Raw genomic sequence first — 25534 nt, 5'->3', positions numbered from 1 at the left:
CATGACAGAGCCTTGTTTAGTAAGAAAGTTCCAGTTATTTTTTTTTAAGCATTCAATTTTTTTTGGTTTACGTTCATGCCATTTTAAATAGTTGCAATAGTTGAGTGCCACTTCTAAAACAGTGTTGTATACTATAGTTTATAAGTTTGTAATTGTTTGATTTATAACTTAACTAACACTTACAGCTGCAGTAGATTTTTAAAAAAGATTTAGGTAAATGTACACTGTATAGTTCTTTCAACATGTTGTAGAGGTCTTTCAACAAGACTTATATAAATGTATGCTGTATAGCTCTGTCAACAAAGCCTTGATAACTAAATGTAGTTTCCATGTACTGAAGCAGAATGCCACCTATGTACGGCAAATAATGGAGGATGGTCATCAGCTTCCTGTCTTGCTTGTGAGTTTCTAGAGACATGGCTGGTCAGTGCTGGAAAATGACTAGATGATCTTTTCACCTGACTGAGGGAAGCAATTATTATTCCTTCTTAGGAGGGAATGAAATGATTGGGGGGAATATATCAGTGAGGATCAGAGACCATTTTAGAGTCACCTCTTGTATCAGTATTTCAAGACTGGTGCCATTAGACTGCATAGGACCATCTGCTACCAACTTCTGCAGGTGAAATTCGGAAAATTAGAATATCGTGCAAAAGTCCATTAATTTCAGTAATGCAAATTAAAAGGTGAAACTGATATATGAGACAGACGCATTACATGCAAAGCGAGATAAGTCAAGCCTTAATTTGTTATAATTGTGATGATCATGGCGTACAGCTCATGAAAACCCCAAATCCACAATCCCAGAAAATTAGAATATTACATGGAACCAAGAAGACAAGGATTGTAGAACAGAACAATATCGGACCTCTGAAAAGTATAAGCATGCATATGTATTCAGTACTTGGTTTGGGCCCCTTTTGCAGCAATTACTGCCTCAATGCGGCGTGGCATGGATGCTATCAGCCTGTGGCACTGATGAGGTATTATGGAAGACCAGGATGCTTCATTAGCGGCCTTCAGCTATTCTGCATTGTTTGGTCTAATGTCTCTCATCCTTCTCTTGGCAATGCCCCATAGATTCTCTATGGGGTCAGGTCAGGCGAGTTTGCTGGCCAATCAAGCACAGTACACTGTATACTTTTCAGAGGTCCGATATTGTTCTGTTCTTCAATCCTTGTCTTCTTGGTTCCATGTAATATTCTAATTTTCTGGGATTGTGGATTTGGGGTTTTCATGAGCTGTATGCCATGATCATCACAATTATAACAAATCAAGGCTTGACTTATCTCGCTTTGCATGTAATGCGTCTGTCTCATATATCAGTTTCACCTTTTAATTTGCATTACTGAAATTAATGGACTTTTGCACGATATTCTAATTTTCCGAGTTTCACCTGTGTGTTTCGTTTATATTGAGTTTTTCAGATATCAGGAGTTGCAGAAGCAGGAATCAAATACAGGTTGTCCCTGAGTCTCCCAGACTTTTGATTGAAGCTAATTGCTTTTCCTTTTCCTGTGCATGTGTAGTAAGTGTATATGAAGCCAGCACTCCCAGTCTGCAACTGTGAAGTAGCAACAGTGTATGATGGGATGGCAGACTTAAGGCCTCCAAGAGCTGCTTCTTTTTTAGTCTACTTTCCAGTAGTAGGCTTATGAGATCACATGACCTTTCTGTGTGCGTGTCTGTCCATGTGTTTGTGTCGCCCCTGATCAACTTCGCGTTGCCTGGACCAATATGAACCAAATTGAGTACAGATGTAGGGACACATAGGGCCACCTCAATGGTGTAGTTTGTGATGATGCAACCCACTCCAATTCAAGTTGGCAGACATGTAAATGTTTTAGGCACAAGTGGGATAACTTGTGAACCACCTAACCAATTTGAACCAAATTTGCTACAGCTCATAGATACAGCTCAAGGGTGTAGTTTGTAACGATTTCATCCATCCTGATTCAAGATGGTGGACACATGGATGTTTGAGGTACAAGTGGAAACCTATTTGGACCAAATTTGGTACAGTTGTGGGGACACATAGGGATGGCTTCATTTGTGAGATGTCCATTTGTAAGATGTCTGTTGGAGCTAGCAGCATCGGCCCTGGCAGCATCAGCTCTCAGCTGTAATGTCTCATAGTGACCACTGGGTTTTTTTACGGTCATGGATAAAAGTGCTGGACTTCTCCCCTCTTTGTTCTTCCAGTGTTAGCCTCCATTTTGTCTCTCCAGAGATGGCTTTTTGTTTAGTCTCTCTCTCCCATCAGCCTTAAGCTCAGCTTTTCTATCCTTTTGAAACTTCTAAATAAATTCTTGTTGTTCTTCAAACTTAAAGAACTGTCTCCAGACCTCTTGCTTGGCTAAATTATCCTCAAACAGGCTTTGTACTGCTATTTGGGGACTGAACTGCCATTCTTCCCCTACATTGTCACCTATCCCAATTAAAGATGGCGGATGAATGAACGTTTGACATGCGAGTGGGCCAACTTGTGAATTGCCTATCCGATTTGCACCAAATTTAGTCCAGTTGTAGGGATAGTGAAAGGAAGTTAGGCAGATTAGTTCTTGCTAGAACAACTTGTGTGGGGGGTTTTGTTAGTTTGTTTTTGGGGGACTACCAGCACAAAATAGCAGCTTGAGTAAGTGGAGCCAGTAAAAAAAAACTGCAGCTTGTATAAAATTTTATGTTTGAACAAAATTTAGAATATGACATTTTAAGTTCAAACTCCCTGAATTACAGAAGAAATTTGCTGAAGGACAGAAAAGGAGCAAGAAAGGTTGCTTTGTGGGAGAAGAAACTGGAGATATAGGCAAAGCAACCCTGATCAATCAACCCTGATCACTGCTTTGCATTGCATTTTCCAGGAAATTTTGCTGAAAACTAGCATTTTAAAAACTCTGATAAAAACCAGGATGAGGTGAAATCGAGCAGGAAAAGCCCAATTTGTGTGTGTGTGTGGTGCTTCCAAAGACATTGAACTGACCTCGGCGGGAATCCAGCTGTAGTGAGAACACACAGCCTGCCTCCTGGAGGAGATTCGGACTGATGCCCCTGTGTGAGAAAGCTCCTGGAGAGCTACTTTAGATAAGCCCTGGAGTATCAGTAGCTTCTGGGCTACTTAATGCCTGCCCTAGCATTTGAAGAAAAAAGGTAGAAGTTGTATGCTAGTTAGTAGGTTGGCACAACCAGATAGTAAACCATTTGAGTTCACATAAAGTAGGTTGTGTAATTTGCAATTGATGCTAGAAAATAGGCAGTACATCATTTTGTAAGATTAAAGAGGGAAATGAATGACTATTCCCCCTTTGCCCTGTTAGAAGTGTTGTCAGCCTTAACGTTTATGTTGCCTTTTATAGTTGTTCTTGAAGGTTTTTGTGCTACAAAACCCAGTTTGACATCCAAGCTCTGTTGCATGTCACACCACCATAAGTACCTCCTGACTGCTGAAGTCTGAACCTCTAAACATTATATACGCATCAGGTGTTCAATCAATTTCTGAAGTTTTAATCCCTGCTCTTTTATGCTTTGTGACTGATTTTGAAAGAGATGCTAATTATCTTTTGTCATAATGTTTATTATATGTAACTGATGCTATTAACCCTACAGGCAATTTAAAGCTACATTGTCCAAATGTTTTTAACAGACAGCTCTATAAACAGTAATTGTGCTCCCTCTATAATATATGTATTACTGGCAGATTAACTCCACTCAATCATTGGGGCTGTGAGCAAATTACCTGCTAATTATACTACCCTGCACTTCTCTTGCTGTCTCACTGTAAAGTACTTATTGCTATTCTGTATCACTGATCACAGTAAACCTTTCTAGTCTAATGAAGTGCAAAGAAGGCTTAAAATCATCCTTTGCTTTCCTCCATCTATGGCTTTGATCCTAAGCCAAGTACACTATGATGTGATCCTAAATATGGATAGTAGTAGTAGTAGTAATAGTACTTTGAAATTAATGGGGCTATAGTTCAGGAGCATAAGCTATAGTGACAGGACTTGATTCTCAGATTTATTTATTTATTTGTCGCATTTACATACTGCTCTATATAAAATCTCAGGGCGGTTTACAATCCAATCTAACAACAACCAAAACCTAAAAATCATATAAACAGATTACAAATACCATAAATACAACTTTAATACATCACAAACTAAAAGCCTGATAAAACAGATGTTTTTTAAAAGGTCATTTAAAACAACCAGAGATGCAGAGGTTCTGATTTTATTTGGGAGTGTGTTCCAGAGCCTCAGGGCAACTCCAGAGAAGGCCTAGTTTTCAGTTGCAACCAAGCAAGCCAGTGGCAACCACAACTGGACTTCCCTCAGTGATCTTAATAGGCAGCAGGGTTCATTAAGAAAAAGGTGCTCTCTTAAATACCGTGGGTCCAAGCCATTCAGAACTTTATAGGTAATAACTATAGGTAATAATAAAATATAGATAATAGCTTTATAGGTAATAATAGCTTTATAGGTAATAAGGCAACCTGAGATATCAGGGGTAGGTTAGGGTCCAGAAGTACTCCCAAGCTACGTACCTGATCTTGCAGTAGGAGTTTAACCACACCCAGAACAGGCAGATCTAAACCACTTCTTATGTTCCAGCCTCCCACAACAAGTAGCTCCATCTTGTTAGGATTCATCTTCAGTTTGTTCTCCTTCATTCTGCCCATTAACAATTCCAAGCAAGCATTTAGAAAGGTTAAGCCACTTCCTGATCAAGCTGATATAGAGAAATATATATGGGTGTCATCAGCATATTGATAGTACCCTGCACCAGATCTCATGATGATCTCTCCCAGTGGTTTCATATTAAGAAAAAAAAGCTCCAAGCAACACCATCTGGAATATACCAAAGAGGTAGGAGTAGAACCACTGCAAAGCAATGTCTCCCACCCCCCAACCCCCTCAGGCAGTCCAGAAGAATACCAGGGTTGATGCTATTGAAAGTCACTGAGAGATCCAAGAGGACCAACAGGGTCATGTTCCCCCTGTTGATTCCTAATCGGAGATCATCAATCAGGTGAACCAAGGCAGTCTCCACCCCTTAGCCTGCCCAAAAGCCAGTTTGAAATGGGTCCATATAATCTGCTTCTTCAAGACTGACTGGAGTTGAGAAGCCACCAACCTCTCAGTCACCTTGCCCAACCATGAAAGACTGGAGAGGGACCTATAATTGTCTGAGGATTCCAATGCAGGTTTCTTTGAAAGTGGTCCAAAATTGTCTCTTTGAGACCAGGAGGCATCCTATCCTCCTTCAAAGAGACATTGACCCTGTCCAATAACTTCCCTGCTAGATTCTATAAGACATGTAGGGCAAGGATCAAGAGAACAGGTGGTAAGGTGAACGTCTCCATGCAGCTTGTCCTTGTCTTCAGGAGTCACAAACTGAAATTGATCCAACCTGAACCTCATTGATTGGGAACCAGAGGAACCATGGAATGAAATAAAATATGCTGTTAAGGAATGTGAAAAGAGACTGCCAAGACCAAGAAACAGAAGAAAGCAAAATGGATGTCAGAACAGACGGTGAAAATTGTGAAGAGGAGGAGAGAAGCCAACGTAAAGAAAGATAAAGTCCTCAGGAAGGAACTTAATAGGGAATTCAGAAAGCTGTTAGAAGAGACAAGGAACAGTACTACAATGACATGCAGATTATTGAGGATACTGAGAGACAAACGGATATAGCAAGGGCACCTGACTTTTAGAGCCAGGAATCAGTCAGGTATAGTTTGGCCCTGGCACCCTATCTCACGGTCTTGGAGGTGCCCCCAATTACAAGAGTTTTTACCCCAGCAAGATGCAATGCCCTGACCTCAGACCTCTTAGAGGGCAGATATAGAGGGACTCCTTATGGGGAGAGGCTCTGCCCATGTGGGGAGGGTCAAATGGAAACAGTCACCCATGTGCTATAGGAATGTTTGTTCTATAGAGACCTGCGTCGGGATCTCATTTACCCCTTGATGGCTAAATGCTCAAGTCTTGATTCTTCTCAGATGATTGGCATGCTGTTGGAAGGAAGTAATTCCAACACCACCAGACAGGTAGCTAAATTTTGTAGCGCAGTCCTCTGTTTGTGTAAGAGGTTAATAACAGGAAAATAGGTGATGGATTTAAGGCCAGAGCAACTTTTGTAGCTACAATGTGGCTAACTGCAGGTGGGCACACAGGTATTGGGATCACCTGTATATCGTCAGTAAATCCAACAACAAAAGTTTTCCCAAGCTCCTGAATTGTTTAACTCCTCTCAGATCCAAGAGCCAGGAAGGCAACCGTTTGAGTTTTGACTTGTGGGTAATAGTCTCATAAATACTGTATGAAATACTGCTGCCTCCTTTTATTCTTAATTATGTATTTTTAGTAGTATTTTCATTACTTTGATCTATGCTGAGGAGGACTTTTAAAAATTTATTTGGCTTTATTGTTTGTAGTAGAAGTTTGATTGTCTTCTCTTCTACATTTGTTTTAATCTCATGCTGGTCGCTAACCGAAATAAAGAGATTTGACATGCAGATTAGAACCCTATGTGGAAAGGGAAATGCTGGACTTTCAATCTGGTTTCAAAAAAGGCCGAGGAACAAGAGCCATGATTGCCAATGCATGTTGGATAATTGAGAAAGGCAATGAATACCAAAAAGAAGTCTATATGTGCTTTATTGACTACAGAAAAACTTGCAGTTGTGTCAACCATGATAAGTTGTGGAATATCCTTAGGAAAATGGGTATCCCAGAACATCTCATTGTTCTTATGAGAAACCTATATACAGGACAGGAAACCACAGTCCAGACGGAACATGGTGACACAGACTGGTTTCAGATCGGTAAAGGAGTAATATAAGGCTGTATACTTTCTCCTTATTAATTCAATTTATATGCTGAACATATACTGAGAGAAGCTGGATTGGAAGAAGATGAGCGTGGTTTTAAAGTTGGAGGAAGAAACATCAATAACTTGCGCTATGCTGATGACACCATTCTGATATCATTCTGCGGCTGATATGCAAGCTCTAGTAATGAAATTCAAGGAGCACAGTGAAAAAATGGGACTACGACTAAATGCCAAGAAGACTAAACTAATGAGAACGGGTACAACAACCGCCTCAGAACTGATAATGAAGACATTGAAGTGGTGGATAGCTTCTGCCATTTAGGATCGACCATAAACGGTAAAGGATCCAGCAGTTAAGAAAAACACCACAGACTAGCACTTGATAGGGTTGTAGTGAAGGCCTTGGAAAGGATATTCAGATGCCGTGATGTGTCTATACCTACAAAGATTAGAATCAATTATTTTTCCCATGACACTGATTTTTCCCATGACACTCAATTGATGGGAAAGCTGGATTTTGAAAAAGCAAAATAGAAAAAAGATTGACGCTTTTGAACTTTGGTGCTGGAGAAGACTTTTGAGGATACCATGGACAGCCAGGAAAACAAACAAATGGATCATAGAACAAATCAATCCAGAATTCTCGCTCGAGGCACAAATGACCAGGCTCAAACTATCATATTTTGGACACATTATGTGAAAACCCAGTTCCCTTGAGAAGTCCATAATGCTGGTAAACGTTGAAGGAAAGAGAAGAACAGGATGACCAGCAGCAAGGTGGATTGACTCAATTACAGCAGCAATGAGTGCACCACTGAGAAACCTTAAAGGTCAAGTTGAAGATAGATCATCCTGGAGAGAATCTATGTGGTCACTAGCAGTCGACACCACCTTGAAGGTGCTCAATCAATCAATCAATCAATTTTGCCTTAGTATAAGGCAGCTTCCTATGTTCCTGTGTAAAACCTATGGGTATAAGGAGCCCCTGGTGGCGCAGTGGTAAAACTGCCGCCCTGTAACCAGAAGGTTACAAGTTCGATCCTGACCAGAGGCTCAAGGTTGACTCAGCCTTCCATCCTTCTGAGGTCGGTAAAATGAGTACCCAGAATGTTAGGGGCAATATGCTAAATCATTGTAAACCGCTTAGAGAGCTCTGGCTATAAAGCGGTATATAAATGTAAGTGCTATTGCTATTGCTATAATACAAGTAAGTTATGCCTCCTCCCATGGCATAAATAATGTGTGGGTGAGAAGTCTGCAATGCTGCTATCTTAAAACAAGCGAGTGACTTGATTATTGTGGATTTTTAAAAATCAATGTGGCCAATTAGGACTGCAGCTAAATACATATATTTTTTGGAATGGGGGACTAACTTGAAATGAGTAAATTAAGAATGGCAGGTTTGCTTCCAAAAATAGCCTCAAACAAGCAAGTGATTCTGCATAGTTACATGACATAACATGTAGGGGTGTGCACAAATAGATTTTTTTTATTCAATTTGTGCCCCAAACAAATCATCCCTGATTTGTTTTGTATCCAAATCTACTCCCTCCAAATCACCCCAGATTTGATATGCACTTGCTTTGCTTCAATTTGGATTTGGACCAATTCGGACCACCTAACAAGGTCCTAGAAGCACCAAACCTTCCGCCATAGGAGGAAATGGAGATTCAAAGTTGCCATATCCTAACCCTAAAACAGATCCCCAACTTTCATTTAAAAAAGCTAAGCTCTAGCCCTTGTAGAAGTGGAATTATGGAGCAAAATGTGCGGTCATTATTTTTCAAGTGTTTGGATTCTTTGGTGTATAACAATTTTCCTCATAATGAATTCCTATGAGGATTCATTCATTTCTTCTGTTCAATTTGACTGTCACTGGACAGTGCCAACTGTCAACTGCCATGTGCCAACTACACCCCACCACCACCGCACCACCACCTGCTAGGCAGTGGGGTACTCATTTTAATTTTTAGGAATATTGAAATGTTTAGATTCTTTGGTGTCTAATAACTTTTCCTCATAATGAATCCCTATGAGGATTCATTATATGCGTTATATACAATTCATTTCTTCTTTTAATTTTGACTATCATTGGACAGTGCCAACTGTCAACTATCATATGTCAACTACAAACACACACCCCACACACTGGGGTACTCAGTTTATTTTTAAGGTATTTTTGAAGTGTTTAGATTCTTTGGTGTCTTCATTACACACCTTCATTTCTTCTGTTCATTTTGACCCCACTGCTTTGCAGGTGGCGGTGGGGAATTAGTGGCATCTCATGTTCCAACTACCACGCAGCCCACAAGCCACTGGGTACTCAGTTCATATTTTAGGAATTGTTGAGGTGTTTAGACTCTTTGGTGTGTAATGAATCTTCATAGGGATTCATTATGAGGAAAGGTTATTAGACACCAAAGAGCCTAAACACTTGAAAAAAACCTAGAACATAAACTGAGTACTACCCCACTGCCTTGAGGGTGGGAGTGGGGTGTAGTTGACACATGGCAGTTGATAGTTGGCACTGTCGAAAAGACAGTGAAAATGAATAGAATAAATGAAAGTGTGTAATGAATCCTCATAGGGACTCATTGAGGAAAAGTTATTATATACCAAAGAATCCAAACATTTGAAAAATAGTGACCACACATTTTGCTCCATAACTCCACTTCTACAAGGCCTAGAACTTAGCTTTTTTTTTTTTTTTTAATGAAAGCTGGGAATCTGGGGGAATTAATAGGAGGGATCAACAAAGAGCACTAAGTTGTGTTTTTCTTGTTCTTCAACATGTTATTAGGGATGTGCAAACTGATTCGGGTATTTTGTACCCGAATCTAGCCAATGGACCACAGGGGGGATTTGTTTTGTCTCCAAATCACCCACATAAGCTAGATTTGAGTACAAATAGATTTGTACCCGAATCAGTTTGCACATCCCTAATAACATGTTGAAGAACAAGAGAAACACAACATAATGCTCTTTGTCGATCTAAAAAGGATAACTGTTCATACAGAATGGCAGTAAAGGATAATTTGAGTTAGGTTTATGCTTTATTTCATATATCAATGATTATAAGATGTAAGTGCACCTGAAAATATGAATTTATAGTTAACAAAGCATGATATGAGGTTCTTATATTTCCACACTTGTTCCTAATCCAAAAGTCTGAAGTAACTTATGAATTATACAAGATGTAAACTGCATTCTTTTAAATGCTTTAGAGAAAATTAAGCAGTGCTATGTGGCAGGTACTTGGGAAAGATAGTGTATGTGTGAAGAAAGTGTGTGATGAAACTAAGCTGACAACTGCTCTCACTTTCTCTGTAGTGAATTCACCAAGATGACAACAGTGTCCTAGTTGTATTTTAATTAGGTATCAGCCAAGCATCACTATGGATGACTCAGGCAAAAACTCACAGAGGGAAGATTCTCTCATTGTTCTAGTTTGCTGCTGGTGGTTTCCACTCTAATATGGGACTGAAATTTAAACTGCTTGAGCATTTGAAATTTCAGTATTTACAAAACTGTACTCTTGAACTTTCAAGTGTGAAATCATATGAATTCAAGATAAAGAATTGCAAGTTGATAGTTACTTCTGTCAGTCATATAAATTTGATAGTGGTTTTGGGGGAGAGGTACAAATTAATGCAAGCCCTAATATTTATATTGTACTTGTAAGAGGGAAATCTAAAACAAATACTAGTTTTAAATGTTCAGCTTTAGAGTGTGCAGCTGTGAATTTTGTGAGAAATTGGAGTTTTTCATGTTCATGATTCTGTTGTAATCACTCAGCTTCCCAGGATCATTGTACACAGAAACTATGGGTAGCTTTTAGACAACATAGTCATGACTACAAAGCATTGAAATCCACGGGACAGGTTAGTCATGGCTAATTGGAGAGCTAGTAAGTTTGATATTAGTCTGGACTTAGTCTTGATGCTGCCCTGTATAATTGTAGCAATTTTTCAAAGCAGTTTTGCAGCCCTACATATTTGTGAAGGGTGATACCAATATGCTAATACACGTAAGGATATTTATATGCAGTATTCTTTTGAATTGCACTTCTAACATTTGTATTTCTGGTTGATGTGGAAACTAAAAACTGTACCAGTATGGTATCTGATATGCTGCCTCTTAAAGTGCTACCTGTGAGCACTCTAAGATATTCCCCTTGGGGGATGAAGCCTCTCTGGGAAGAGTATCTAAGTTCCAAGTTCCCTCTCTGGCATCTCCAAGATAGGGCTGAGAAAGATTCCTGCCTAAAATCTTGGAGACAATACTGAGCTAGATGGACCAAAGGTCTGACTTGGTATATGGCAGCTTCCTATGTTTCTAAAGGATGTTCATGTACTGACAGGATTGAAAATGTAGTGTCATTTCCTTCTTAAATTAGGATTCCCCCCCCCCCATGTTAGCAGAAAATGCTCATATTGAAGGTATGTTAGTAGGAAGTGTATAAAAATACAGTATATTTCCATAATTTCCTTTTCAGATTTGTTTCCAGTGCACTTTACTACTATAAATGTATTTTTTTCCTGTCACTTCCCCAATAAGACTACTATTTTGTTTGGTGATACTTAGATGACCAACATTTCTTTGCAAACTTTTGTAAAGCAAGTGCAGTCCATAGCTTGTTTGTTTAGATACAATAGCTTGTCAGGAATTGAAACGGAATTACAGCATAAGACTAGGGTTGTGCATGAACCTGTTCGGAGGCCCTTTTACGGGTCTCTGAACAGATATGAACATCAGGCAGGTTCGAAGGTTCAAAGGTGGCAGGGATAACTTTAAGGGGGTGTGCACTCACCCCCCCCCCGCTGCATTTCCCCACTGGCGCTTGCTAAAAAAACCTGTCGAGCAGGATGGCAGCATATCTCCTTGCCACCCCGTCCTCTCCTCGGACCAGAAGTAAGCGGAAGTAGCCCATGTGCATGCTCATGTTGGGCGCATACATGCACATGTTGGGCATGTACATGTACACATTGGGCACATGCACAACATGCGTGCACACTGACATGCACATGCACACGGGCAACTTCTGCTTACTTCCTTTCCGAGGAGAGGACGGGGCGGCAGGGAGGTATGCTTCTGTCCCGCCGGACTGTTTTTTAGCGAGCCCCGGCAGGGGAAACTTGGTGGTGGTGGTGGGGTAAGTGCACCCTCCCCTACACTTATCCCCCCACCTTCGAACCTTACACTAAGTTATCCCCCCACCTGCGAACCAGCCCCTGCTGGTTCCATGCACAGCCCTACATAAAACTGAGGTACAAGGGGAAATTAAAGAAGGCTGGAAAGGAAAAGGTTCCCTTACAGACACAATAATGTTAGGCAGAAGAGGATCAAAATCTATTGATTGATTTCTGGATGGTTTGTTGGTACTAAAAAATAATTCCTAGCTGAGCATGTGCTCAGAGTACTCCCTGTTCCTTAATTCAAAGTGCTGTTTTCCACCTGCCTGTAGTTGGGAACAAGAACTATTTCTTCACTATGTAGAGGCTTTGCTTCCAATTTGATGCCTTCTGCTGTGTTGCCAGGGTCAGAATAAGGTTTGTGGTTGCTCTAGTCAAAGTGTGGGGCTTGGAGCAGTGGCTCCCATTTGCCTTACCTTAGGGATGACCTTGGTTGGGAGCATTATGGGGACATTTAAGTGGCGGCTGCTGCCAAGCTGGTGCTGAGAGAGGTACTGGGAAGGAGGAAATAATACTGAAAGGGACCCATTGGCAATGTAGGCATCAGTGTAGTAGGTCCACTCAGGGGCAGCTCGTGAACTCTCCTCTGGGGGGGCAGCAGGTGGCTTCTTTCAGGTAAACAGAGCCGGTGCTCCACCCACTCCGTGCCACCCAGCAGCCCCCGTGACGGGGAATCGCCTCCACCACTCACCTGGCTCCTGCGGAGGCGAGCCCTGACCAGTGGCCAAGTCAATGTGGGAGGCGATTCCCCACCGTGGGGGCTGCTGGGTGGCACGGAGCACCGGCTCCATTTACCTGAAAGAAGCCACCCGCTGCCCCCCCAGAGGAGAGTTCACGAGCTGCCCCTGGGCCCACTGTATCTGGCCCCAAAATTTGGATAAAAGTGCTGTGTATTGATGTTACAAAGACTACTTTTAGCATCGCTTTCTTTGGTAGAGAATGGAGGGTATTAAATATACTTGTGCATGCCACTTAGCTACTGAGCATATCTGTTACTAACAGCTTGCAATGTGCTGAAATCCATACTGGTTTAGCAGCCCACCAAAATGACACTATGAAGCTATTCCCACGATCAGTAGAAAGCGGGCGAAGGGAACCTAGCCCGCTTTCTACTGTTCCTCGGAATCACAGGTGAGCCCGGTGCTCCCAAGGCGGCTAGCCTGCCTAATTCCCCCTCCCCTTAAATGAGGTTGATGGAGCAAGCACTCCATTGACCTCATTTTTTTTTGCTCGTGTGCCTCCACAGCTCACGGTGACACACGAGTAGACCCCTGACCGGGAGGCTGCAGCCAGCCTCCCGGCCTCGGGGGTGGGGTGTCACTCCACAATGCCCCACGCGTTTGAGTGGGGCATCCTTCAACCTCCAGGGACTGGGCAGCCCCCGATCCCCACAACCTCCACCAAATCTGTGATGGAGCTGGCAGTCGTGTGTAAAAACATACAGTACACGAGACTGAAAAGACTTCATTCATATCTTGTTCATACTGATAAAACTAATGTCCAGTTTCATTTACATGAATATAGCAACAACAAAGTAAAACTGATATAAAAGAGCCTAAAAGCAAGGCCTAATGCTACCTGTATAAATTCTGCATAGGTATAATTTATTTATAGATTGTTTGTAGTGCTTTTCTGCTAAAATACCCAAAGCAGTGCCTTTTCTCCAAATACTCAAACATAGTAGGATTGGTACAATATGATGACTTTTAATTTATATTTTTGTAGATCTGTTATAAAGGCTTTGGGAAACACACACGATCCATGCTGTGGAAAGTGGTCATCACTGTGTCTCATCTCCGCACACGAAATGGCAAATCTTCCAGTATCACAATGCTTGAGATGGGAATGAAGACAAATATAATTCTGATATAAATTATGAAATTTGTTTTTCTTTCTCATTTTGAATAGTTAATCTTGCTAGGGTTAATTAGACATAATAACTTTTATGAATACAAGTTTAATTGCATATTAACAGAAATGTGGGAAGTCCAGTAACTTGATAAAAACACTGAGGTGCTTCACACAAGCAGTGTGAAGTGCAAAAGGAGGTCTGTGGAGAGAGTGGGTTTTCCTGACCCTCTCCGCAGACAATCTCTCACCTTTCCCTGGGCAGGCGGATTGCCCGCCCAGATGAGTGCTGGCTGTTCTACGGGACACCTGCGGCTCACCCGGCAGCTACTGGGGTCAGGCACAGGAAATCACTGCTGCACAGTGCCCCGCCCCCTGGAGCCCCAATAATGCACTGCACAAGTGCACAGTGCGTTACTGGGAACACACACCCCGAGTGTGCTCGCTGCAGATGCAAGCAGCAGACACACAATGAGTTAGCCCAATAACCTGGGTTAAGTGGTGGGCTACTTTAAAGGGCTTGTCGCTGTGCTGCCACCGGGAACCGAGTGACTTCTGGCGCTTCACACATGCAGCAAAAACCGGGCTGGGCTTCCTTAACCCAGTTTTTGCTGCTTCTGAGAATAGCTTCACTGTGTACTTGTAACAAGATTATTTCAGAAACACACTTCACAGGAAGGGATCTCAAAACCCTTACTACAATTTTATAGTAGCATATTATTTGAGTTTATTACTGCCATTGAGTGTGAGTCTCCACATCCCCTCTAGATTCTCCCAAGTGTGGAGAGTGTGGCTGAGACCCATTATATAATGACAATTATGATCTATATGGCCAGCGGACCTAAATGTTTCTGTGTTTGGAAGTTGTATTTGGAAGCATCTTCTTGGTTGAATGAAATAGGTACATTGCTATTTTAGATTGCCTTACCAGGTGAAATCATGTCTTCATGACAAGCCCTCAGTGGTGCTGCTAGGCAAACTGGGCACTCGGACCGCCCCCACCGCGAGCCCTTCCCCACTGCAAGCCCTCCTCTCCGATATTCCAGCTGTCCATGTGCGCGGCCAGAGGGTGAGGCCACAAGTTTGTGATGAGCTTGTAACACTGTATTCTAACTGTGCAGGTGCACCATAGCACCTCACAGTTCTCAGAGGCCACTGAGCTGGATGGTCAGGCTCAGCAGCCATTCCCATTCCGCACGTTGCCATGGGCGGGGCGGGGGGAGGCCTGCTCACCTCACCCCATACCCCCTGGCTGTGCACATGGGTGGCTGGAATATAGGGGAAGAGGGCGCGTGGTGGCAGGAGGCCCCCTGGTCTTTGGAGGCCATGGGTCGGGGACCCAAGGTCTGGAGGTTAGAGTGCCTCTGTCAGCCCTCTCATAGATTTTTTTTCTATAGTGTTTTATTCTATCGAGTAAAAGGTTATGTTTTGTTTTTTAGAAGTTTGTCCCAGTGGGGATCCTGTAGCGTGTGTGTGTCCTCTTTGCATGCTCCCTCCTTCTTCATGTGTGCTGCTGCTGGTATTGTTTGAACTGGCCCATTATATTTAGGTTTGAATCCCCACTGGTACTATATCGGGCAGCAGTGATATAGGAAGATGCTGAAAGGCATCATCTCATACTGCGCAGGAGGAGGCAGTGGTAAACCCCTCCTGTATTCTACCAAAAGAAAACCACAGGGCTCTGTGGGTGCCAGGAGTCAAAATCGACTTGACAGCACACTTCACTTCCATTCATCCTGAGTTTCACCATGCTACTTTTTATGGACAAGATTTCATGTGGTGAGGGCTAGTGTTTGCCATGTCAGAGTGGCAACTATTGAACTACAGAGCATTTTGTCTGGCATGGAAAATACCACTTCCCATGGACGGAAACTGTCACTATGCAAAAACAATGGACAACATCCGGACTAATTCGTTATTACTAGGCCCCACTGAAATTAATGGTACTTCAGTTAGTTACTAACTTGCCTCACTTATTTCAGTGTTGCTTTAGTGATGACTAGTCTGGGTGTTGCCACTAACGTGAAACCTGGACCTAAAAGTATATAGATATAAACACAGCAGATGTTCAAGAGAATGGATCCCAAATAAACATACCAGTCTTCTTTAGTCTGCTGGCAACCTTAGATGAAGACAAATGTTTATGCTTCATACAGGAAAATGCACACATTCTCTGTTGCACTTTGTTTTGATGTGGATGCTAACCTAACATCAACTGACTCAACAAATATATTTGTTTGCCTTTAATAATTAGTTACATATTAGTTTTTGGCTTTTGTTTTGATAAAAAGCTAAACAATCTCAAAAGCAGACATGGGTATATAATGGCATTTATATTTTATGTTGCTATTTAAAATGTTGTTCCTTAAGCCCTAGTTTGTTCACATTAACAATTTTCAGATGCTCATTTGCACAAAATCCCTTAAGATGCTTTTAAACAATTATTGTCTGTAGCCTTTATATTTGTTGTATTATCAGATGGATAAAGATAGATTTGATAGACATTCTGTGGGAAAATGTGGTATGTAAATTATTATGAGTAGAGCACTGCTTAACATTTATGCTTGAGTGATTCAGAGTAGAAGATAATCCTTCAAGTGTTGTGCTGATGCCTCATTAAAAACTTAGCAAGATATAAAAAATCAACAGAACTACTCCTATTTACATTGTACAAGTTCTAAACAAAGGAAACATTCTGAAAACGTTATTCTGTATGGTTGTTTTGGAGAAAAATTAGAAGTACTTGAGTGAATAACTTAATCTTCTAATAATTTATGTATTATTTATCTATCACATTTATACAAAGGTGCAGCTACTGTAGGTAATTTCACCACCTGGTTGGTGGACCTAATGGCCTTATGCATCCCCATCCCCAATATGGTCACATGCTGACAGATTTCTGAACAAAGGACAGATTCTTGCTCACATCATGCCCATGAATTCAAATGCAACATGGAACATCAATCAACAACCATTTCTAGCAATCATTTTTAGAATTGTCAAAAACAACATGTGGCTCTGCCTGCCAACTGAAAACCTAAAACACAGGTTTCTTGCTTTCCCACCAGCTACATAATCTTTAGAGTACTTTACAATAGATCATTAAATAAGCACAAGGATCAGAAAATGCACTCAGGTGATATCTAAAAGCCAATAGGGGTGTGCAGACAGGTTTGAGGGTTCAAGGTTTGTGGTTTTGGTTTGGGGGTTCAATGGTTCGACCCCCGGACCAAACACCATCCAGCTCAATAGACCCCAGAACCAGAACCACCCCGATGGTTGGGGGGGGGGGGGCGTTTCATGAATTTCACATACTTAAAAAAAATTACCTTGAAAATGATCGTTGAGGTGGTGGGGTGTGTGTGCAGAGGTTCCCCCTCCCCCCGCTGGCCTTCAAAGTGCACCCGTTGGGCCTTTTTGGCCCATTTTTTGACCCACGTTTTTCTGGCATGACCACAGCCTCACAGAGGCCATTTGCACATGCATGGTGGCCATTTTTGATTTTTAAAAAATGTCTGCCAAAACAAAAATGGCTGCTGCGCATGCGCAAATGGCCTCTGCAAGGCTGTAGGTCATGCCAGGCCTCACAGAGGCCTTTTGTGCATGCGTGGCAGCTGTCATTTTGGCCACTGTGCCATTTTTAGCAAGGCCCGAACGGGCCGAAAAATGGGCCCAAAAAAGGGCCGAAAAGGCTTTGAAGGCCAGTGGGGGCAGTGGGACCTTAGCGAGCACCCCCCAACCTCGATGATAATTTTCAAGGTAATAATTTTTTTTAAGTCTTTGAAAGTTGAGAACCCCCCCACCCCCCGCCGTACTAGAACGGGGTGGGTGGGTTCAAGGGGTGCCGGACCAAACTGGCCTGGTTCCGGGCTGATATTTTGACCATTTCAATGAGTTTTCTGCCCTCCCTTACCACACACCTCAAGCCTTAGAGGCAGGGAAAGGGATGGTAGTAGGATTGCCAGGCCCAGGTGGTGAAAAGAGTCAAAATCTGTCACCAAAAAAGTGGAAATAGTTGGTGCTGTTAACCAAAAAGTCTCTAAAAAGTCTCCTTTGCAGAAAAAACATGCATAAAATTTAAATATGCTAATTGGTATGTGTGTGGTTTTTGGTTAATCCATTCCGTGATCCAGACCAGCTTTTGAAAAGGGCTTTAGTTACTTGTAGGGCTAACAAACAGCCAGCAGCAAGAGCACTGAAAAGCAGTCTTCACTTGTCTCTCTGTACATAATATATATTTCATTAAACTATTAATATTCCTGATTTCATTCCACTGCCTTGTCCTTGCATCCCACAACACTTTCCCTTGGGTTTTACAATAAATGTGCTTTGCTAAAAACAGGATAATCTGAGAATAAATACAACTCATACACCCCTTTCCCCACACATTTCAAACACCAGCCTTCCTCTGACTGAATCACAGAACCCCATGGGACAAATGGTGCATTTTAATTTACTGTTCAACACCAGCCTCCCCTCCAGAGTGGTACATATAGGGAAGAATAGGTTTCCTGACCTGGAGAGAGCTCATGCAGCTGCAGAGTAGCAGAGACACATGACACAGTCAGAAGAAGAAGTCCCTCCTTTGGGCTGCTGGGCCAGTCACATTGATTCACTGAGAAAACGAGGAGGTAGGCTGCTGCAAAATATACTTAGCTGGGGAAATGGGATGGGAATTGACAACACAGCAGCAGCATACAAATGAGCTCCTCCTGCCGCCACACAGCAAATTATTATTATTAATTTATTTATCATATTTTTATACTGCTTGATATATACATCTCTAGACAGCGTACAAAATTTAAGAACAATATAAAAGTCACAGATTGAAATCCACAAAACACAATAAAACAACATAAAAGTTATTAAAACAAATTATTAAAATTAATTCTAATTAAAAGCCTGCAAAAGCAGGTGAGTCTTGAGGGTCTTCCTGAAAACAAACAGAGAAGAAGATTCTCTTATTTTAGTGGGGAGCATATTCCAGAGCCCTAGGGCCGCCACAGAAAAAGCCCGGTCCCGGGTCGCCACCAGACGAGCCAGCGGCAACTGTAACCTGACCTCTCCAGAGGATTATACCAGGCAACAGGGGAGCAATAGGGGAGCAACAGCAGGAGAGAGGGCATGCACATACCTCTTGCCTGTGGGTTCCCCAGAGGCATCTGGTGGGCCCCTGTGTGAAACAGGATGCTGGACTAGATTGGCCTTGTGCCTGATCCAGCAGGGCTGTTCTTAGCAGGGTTCATAACAAAGAAGGCGCTTTCTGTAAAACCCAGTCTTTAATGTTACACACAAGTAAGCCCATTGTTTCCAGTGGGCCAACTCATGGGTAACAGCCACCAAGTTATCTGAGCCACCCTGCAGCACTTGCAGCAGAACCACTGGAACTCTGGACACCACCTCCAACACAGGAATAGCAATAGCAACAGCAATAGCACTTACATTTATATACCTATATACTTACATTTATTTATATATGGAGGGGGTTTAAAATAGTTGCAAATCTGGTGTTAAAATCTACGTTTGGGAAACCTAGATGGCAGTGACAATTGAAAGAGTTAACAAAAAAATTGCTACAGCTCCCTCGAGAACCCCACGCAGACACCCATAGAGACTTACCCACTTCCCCTCCCCCACCTTCCCTTTTTCCCTCCAAAAAGGGCAACAGAAGTCAAGGGCAGGATCGTGTTTCTCCCCCTACACTGACCACTCCATGCTTCTGGCTTGTTTTTTCTCCATCCTGAATCTGTTTGCCTCCTAAATTGCTTGGGAACTGCAAAGGAGTGTTCTTCTTTCACCACCACTCTCTGAAAGTTTTATTCCGTAGCCTGAATGGTGGCTGATCAGTAAAGGCAGGTGGGGGAGCACCCTCCTCCCACAGGAAGAAAAAAGAAAAGGAAACAGCTCCTGTGAGGGGGGGCATGGGGCAGGGGCGTAGGGGAGAGGGACCCTGTGTTCCCATCAAATCTGCTAGGGGAGAGGGGGCCTGTGTTCATCCTTCTCTCTGGTGGCCCCCTAGAGTGAGGGAGATAATGAAGAAAATAGGGAGGGGTGGAGCTGGGGGGTGGATCTGGAGGGCCCTCAGGAGCTGGGGCCCGGGTTCTTTGAACCCTTTTGCTCAATTATAGCTACACCCCTGGGGGAGCAGGGTAACTTAAAACTTACTGAGTCCAGGCAACTCAGCAGGGAATGAAGGCATATGCCAGAAAGGAAGCAAGCAAGCAAGCAAACGAGCAAGCAAACAGCCGACTGGCTGTGAGGCAGGAATCTTCTTCCTTCCTTCCACTCCTCTTTGCTGGTTTATCCCTTGGTTTATCGCTGTCCCCCTGGTTTATCTGGCCTGGGGGACCTTGCTAACCACTGCTGCTGTACTGAAGATGCTAGAGGCTGAACTAGAAGCAGCAGCTGCAGCAAAATAGGAAGGAGTGGGTACAATGCGATGCACAGGCACTCTGGGGTGAACCGATTAGCGTGCTGCAAACGGGACAGAGGGCTGGGCTCACACGGCGCTTTTCTAGGCAAGCCACCACTGGCCCTGCCCACCAGAAGATCAGGGGCGCTGCTTGGGGTTGCAGCTAGCAAGCCTCACTGCCTGTGGAGGGCTGCGCTGGTAGTCCAACCACAACAGGAGATTCCTGCCAGGTGGGTGGCAGTACAACGGTGGCAGCTGGTGGGAGACAGAACTGCCGCATTTGGGAGAGCAGGGGCTGCTGGGGCATGGGCTTCTGCCCTGAAGTCCATTAAGAATTGCGCCTCTCCATTTATATATGGCACCATATAAAATTTCTGTGTGGTTTACCAATTAAAACACAGCAATCAAAACCTTAAATCATATTAAACAAATTAAAATAGCCATCAATAAAACTTTAAGACATTATAAACTAAAAGCCTGATTTTAAAAGGTGCATTTTCAAGAGTCACTTAAGAACAGCCAGAGATGGGGAGTTCTAATTTCATTTGGGAGTGTGTTCCAGAGCCCTGGGACGACCCTAGAGAAGGTCTGGTTTTGGTCACCGTCAAATGCAACCGGACTTCCCCGATGATCTTAAGAGGCAGTGGGGTTCATGAAGAAGAAGGTGCTCTCTTAAATGCTAATTGAGCAAAGAGCAAATCTGAGCACTTTTTAAAGTGGTGATTCTCTTTATTTAGCCAAGGGAGAACAAAGGGCCCTCTCCATCCACAGCATAGCATTCCTCCAGTGGCTGTTGCTGGTGTTTATCTTATGTTTCTTTTTTAGATTGTGGGGGACAGGGAGCCATTTTATTTATTTATTTATAAACCACTTTGGGAACTTTGGTTGAAAAGTGGTATATAAATATTTGTCACATTTGCATTTGCATTAAATACTCTGGGCCCAAACCATTCAATAATTTTGGCTAATATACTCCATAGTCTTCTGTCTGCATTGTAATGACGTGTTTGCATAATTGTGCAAGCGCACTCTTGCATAAAAGTGCAACATTCTGCAAATGGCATTGCACGATGGATGGCCATTATTTCCAATGGTTATCTGTCATGCAACTTAGTTTGTGTAACTTCTTGTGTTTGCACAAGACTGTTCATGTGCAATTGCACAAATGTTTCATTGCAATACAGACAGAAGCACTATATATTAGCCTTTTTTTTTTTTGTAATAATGAAACAAACATGGGATCTGAAAGCATGATTTGCCCTTGGTTTCCAATCATGCTTTGAGGACAAGCTATGACTTGCAGATATCACAGTTTGCTGCATTCAGAAACAACTGCAAACTGCAGATTACTGAAAATTTGAACCTTCCACTTCTGATCTCTTACCTTCATGTGCAGGAGGGATGGAGGAAGAAGAGCCATGTGGTCTCAAGGCTCATTGTGGGGCACGTAACATGTACTCAGTGAGAAGACATGTAACAACTATGGTTTATGTCCTGTCTGAACTGGACCAATATCTCATTTGTGGCTAACATCTGTGGTCCAAAGAGTGTCAAGAATATTTGGAACAACTCTTATCTTCTCATGGCTCACGAACTTAAAATATTACCCTTTAAAAACCACATGGATGTTAATCATATACTTCTTCAGCGCTGTTGGACTTTGATTTAGGTTTTGCGAGAGAGCTGCAATTCTTCCACTTAAGAATATCAGTTAGAACATATTTCACTGCAAAATTTAACACATTACCCGATATTGTCTAAGAGAGATTTTCGATTTGGACACATAGATAAATGTTTACTTTCTCCCTATAGGTCAAAGGATCTAATTAAGGAAGCTATCCTTGACAATGACTTCATGAAGAATCTAGAACTGTCTCAGATCCAGGAGATTGTGGATTGTATGTATCCAGTGGAATATGGAAAAGACAGCTGCATCATCAAAGAGGGAGATGTGGGCTCACTGGTATATGTCATGGAAGGTATGTTGTACAGCTAATACTTTGAAAGTTATATGTACGGTATGCTATTTTCTTTAGCAGCTTCCAAAGAGACTATTCCAGTGTTACATGGAACAGACATATTTGTTTGAGAACAGGGTGGCGTTTGCTTATGGTTTTTGACTGATTCCATGTTGGCTTTGTGCCTAATAAGTATCCTAAAAGTTATGAATATTATCATTAGAAGTATTCTAATTTACAATATAGAACATTAGCATTTGTGTTTCATCCATCCATACTCAGTGAGCAGACTTCCCACATATTTGCATTTTCCCTTCTCAGGCCATGATTTTTATATACTGTACTTGCTTTGAATAATCTATCTAAAGTGGGAGTATTACAAATTGTGTCTTTTTAAAAGCAAGAGTCATATGGTGTGGTGTTGTCTTGCTCCTGCTACTAGGAAGGCCGCATTTACTACGCAAATAATATGATAACTCACTGTAGATTAGATGCAGGACAGAATGGCAAATCCAGTGGATTGGATGTATGTTGGAGAACATCCAGTGCAGATCTGACTTGCAGATTTCTATTGCTTGTTGAATTGTAACCTGGGAAGTGGCCTTGATCTTTTTCTGTATTTACTTTCACTATTCTGTCCAAAATCCTGTGAAATGTTTGGAGTGTATTGCAGCTTCTGATGTTAAAACCAGGAGATTCCTTCACAGTAATAAGGAGATGGTGGATTGTTACAATATGTAGTCATAAAACTTTAAACTGGAAGCCCTGTTTTCAGTTGATAATATATATACTGTTACCAGAACAAAGTGCTGGCTAGATACTCCGGCTGTGCTTTTGGCTTAGCGTGGGGGAATTAGCTTGGCTAGAGGAAGCAGTTTGGTTTCAGTACCAATTTCAGCAAGTTTTGCATTTCGGAAAAAATGAGGAGGCAAAGATTCAGTTCAGAGGGGTTTTTTGAAGGTATATGGGGGTACAGAATGCAAAGGTTTAGTTAGGCAAGGCAATAAATCTTCACTTATATTCTAGGCAAGAGTATAGCTTATAATTTAACTTGAAGTTGTAATTAAAGATTGATTGGCTTGGTGCTTAGACCGGAACCTGGCATGGAAAGTGCTTGAAAGTGGGAAGGCTGAAAAGAGAAAGCGGGGCAAGGAGGCTTAGAAGGGCAAGAGGCTAGTTTACCCATCCTTCCAGGTTAAAGTTGGTGCATTGGTTGCAATTTGGCAGAAGTTTCCTCTTGGGGAAACTGGCAGAAGGGCAAACGAGGAGTAAAGGGCAACAACTTGCTTGTATGAGAGTCCATATCATAGTGATCAGATACAGATTCCAAGGCCATGTTCTTTTTCTGGTCGTGGCCTACTGCCTTTGATTTTAAGGTTTATTAAGTGTATAAATCTGTATTGTGGCTCCCTTTTTTGTTGTTGTTGTCAAAACTGTCTCTAGGGTTCTGTTGTGAATAAAGATTGGTAATGGAGTTAATGAACTATACTTATAGTACTGGCTAGTATTCTGCTTTTCTGAGCAAAATATTCCCTTTGAAAGTAAGGTCATGTTCCAATCAAATGTTAAGTATTTTTAAGTTCACTGATTTCAATGTGATAGATTTAAGAACTTGTTCTTAAATTAAGTTTAAAATAAATTTATGGATAAATTAAAAATTATCCTTGATTAATGGGACCTGAAGTTGCTTTATTTTGGCTGGATCATGCCCATGCATATTTGAAGATTACATTTCCTTTTTGTTTTTTGGTTGTTCAAATAAATAAAATGAGGCTCAAAGCCACAAGTCATGCTTTGAAATGTGATTTAATGCCAGATCCTTTGAAATCACAGCTTTAAAAAAACCTACTATCATAAAACGGTTCGATTTTGTCCTTTTAAGGCTAAGTCCTTTGGTCAAAGGACAGTTTTGCTTTTCGCCAGCTGAAATGTGCACATTCTTCTTTCTAGTGTACTGTGTACTGTGTTCGTGTATGAGAAAGGTTGCTAAACAAAATTGCTTTTCATTTTACATGGAAAGCTGTAATACATTTTTCAAAATGTTTGTTATGCTCTTTTTGTGATTACAGAACAACACATTATAGGAGGTTTAGGAGGCAGAGACTCCTTCATGTGTTCATACAAAGGTTGGGAAGGCACTTGAAGAAGATAATTGGCAGGATGGAGGAAAATCCGCACTAACCAGTTCTCCTCTGAAAATGTCTGTTGGCCATTACTCATATTATTTCCCCCCTCAGACACATTCTGACATTGGAAATAAGCTTGGCTGCGGGGAGAATGAGCTTGGAAAAGCAGAGGAGAATCGGGAATGTGGAGGACCTGCTGATTCTCCCCTAGATGTGCCAACCCCTTTAAATGTTATCTCGGCAAACATGGGTTTGGGAACATATCTTAATAAGAACATAAGAACAGCCCTGCTGGATCAGGCCCATAGCCCATCTAGTCCAGTATCCTGTTTCACACAGTGGCCCACCAGATGCCACTGGGAACCTATAGGCAGGAGTTGAGGGCCTGCCCTCTCTCCTGCTGTTACTCCCCTGCAACTGGTATTCAGAAGCATCCTGCCTCTGAGGCTGTAGGTGGCCTATAGCCCTCCGACTAGTAGCCGTTGATAGATCTCTCCTCCATGAAGTTATCCAAACCCCTCTTAAAGCCATCCAGGTTGGCTGAGGGAACCAGGTATCTTTTGCCAAGGTAACGTGCATCCTGTCTTTAGTGGGGAACAAATATCGCTTGCCACAAATATGTTACAACACTCAAGCTGGAAATGCAACTTCTGTAGTTTGTAATCACCTACTACTATTAAACATATGGATATACTAAATTCATGAGGATAGACTTGTGTTCTCTTTGTAGATATCTAACCTTATGATAATAAGGTTACCTTATCATAACCGCAGCCCAGAGATGTAAGTTTGGGCAGGGTATGTATAAATAAATAAATAAATAAATAAATAAATAAATAATACTTTCCAGAATAATTTTGAAGCAGTCGTGGCACCATAAAAAAAGAGTGTGGCAAAGAAGTGCATTTATAGTCTGAAGTGCATTTATAGATGGGCAAACTGTGTCCCACATATTACATTTCTGAAACAGAATGGGCATGGTGTAGTGGTGTGCATGGAACTGCAACTCTGCAGTCTGGCACTGGGTAGGGGGGCTCTTTAAGGGTGGGGGAGGGTGTACTTACCCCTCCTGCCGCTTTCTACCCTCCAGCGCTCCTGTTTTTGAAAGCATTTGGGGTGGCAGATGGGATGTACTTACCCTTCCCGCCGCTTTCCCCCCTCTAGCAC

At 42.1% G+C, this 25534-nt stretch overlaps 1 protein-coding gene across 2 annotated transcripts in view; it reads left to right on the top strand.

The window, feature by feature from the left end:
• The window catches only part of PRKG1 (protein kinase cGMP-dependent 1), a 1007212-nt gene that overhangs the window by 58332 nt on the left and 923346 nt on the right, over positions 1-25534 (top strand). For both annotated transcript variants that reach the window (XM_053305274.1, XM_053305273.1), the window contains exon 2: positions 22096-22262. In XM_053305274.1, coding sequence (XP_053161249.1) covers positions 22096-22262 — 167 coding nt within the window. The remainder of the gene's footprint in view (positions 1-22095; positions 22263-25534) is intronic.

Source organism: Hemicordylus capensis, chromosome 3 (genome assembly GCF_027244095.1).
Source record: "Hemicordylus capensis ecotype Gifberg chromosome 3, rHemCap1.1.pri, whole genome shotgun sequence".
NCBI lineage: Eukaryota > Metazoa > Chordata > Lepidosauria > Squamata > Cordylidae > Hemicordylus > Hemicordylus capensis.
This window is presented reverse-complemented; position numbering and strand designations above follow the sequence as displayed.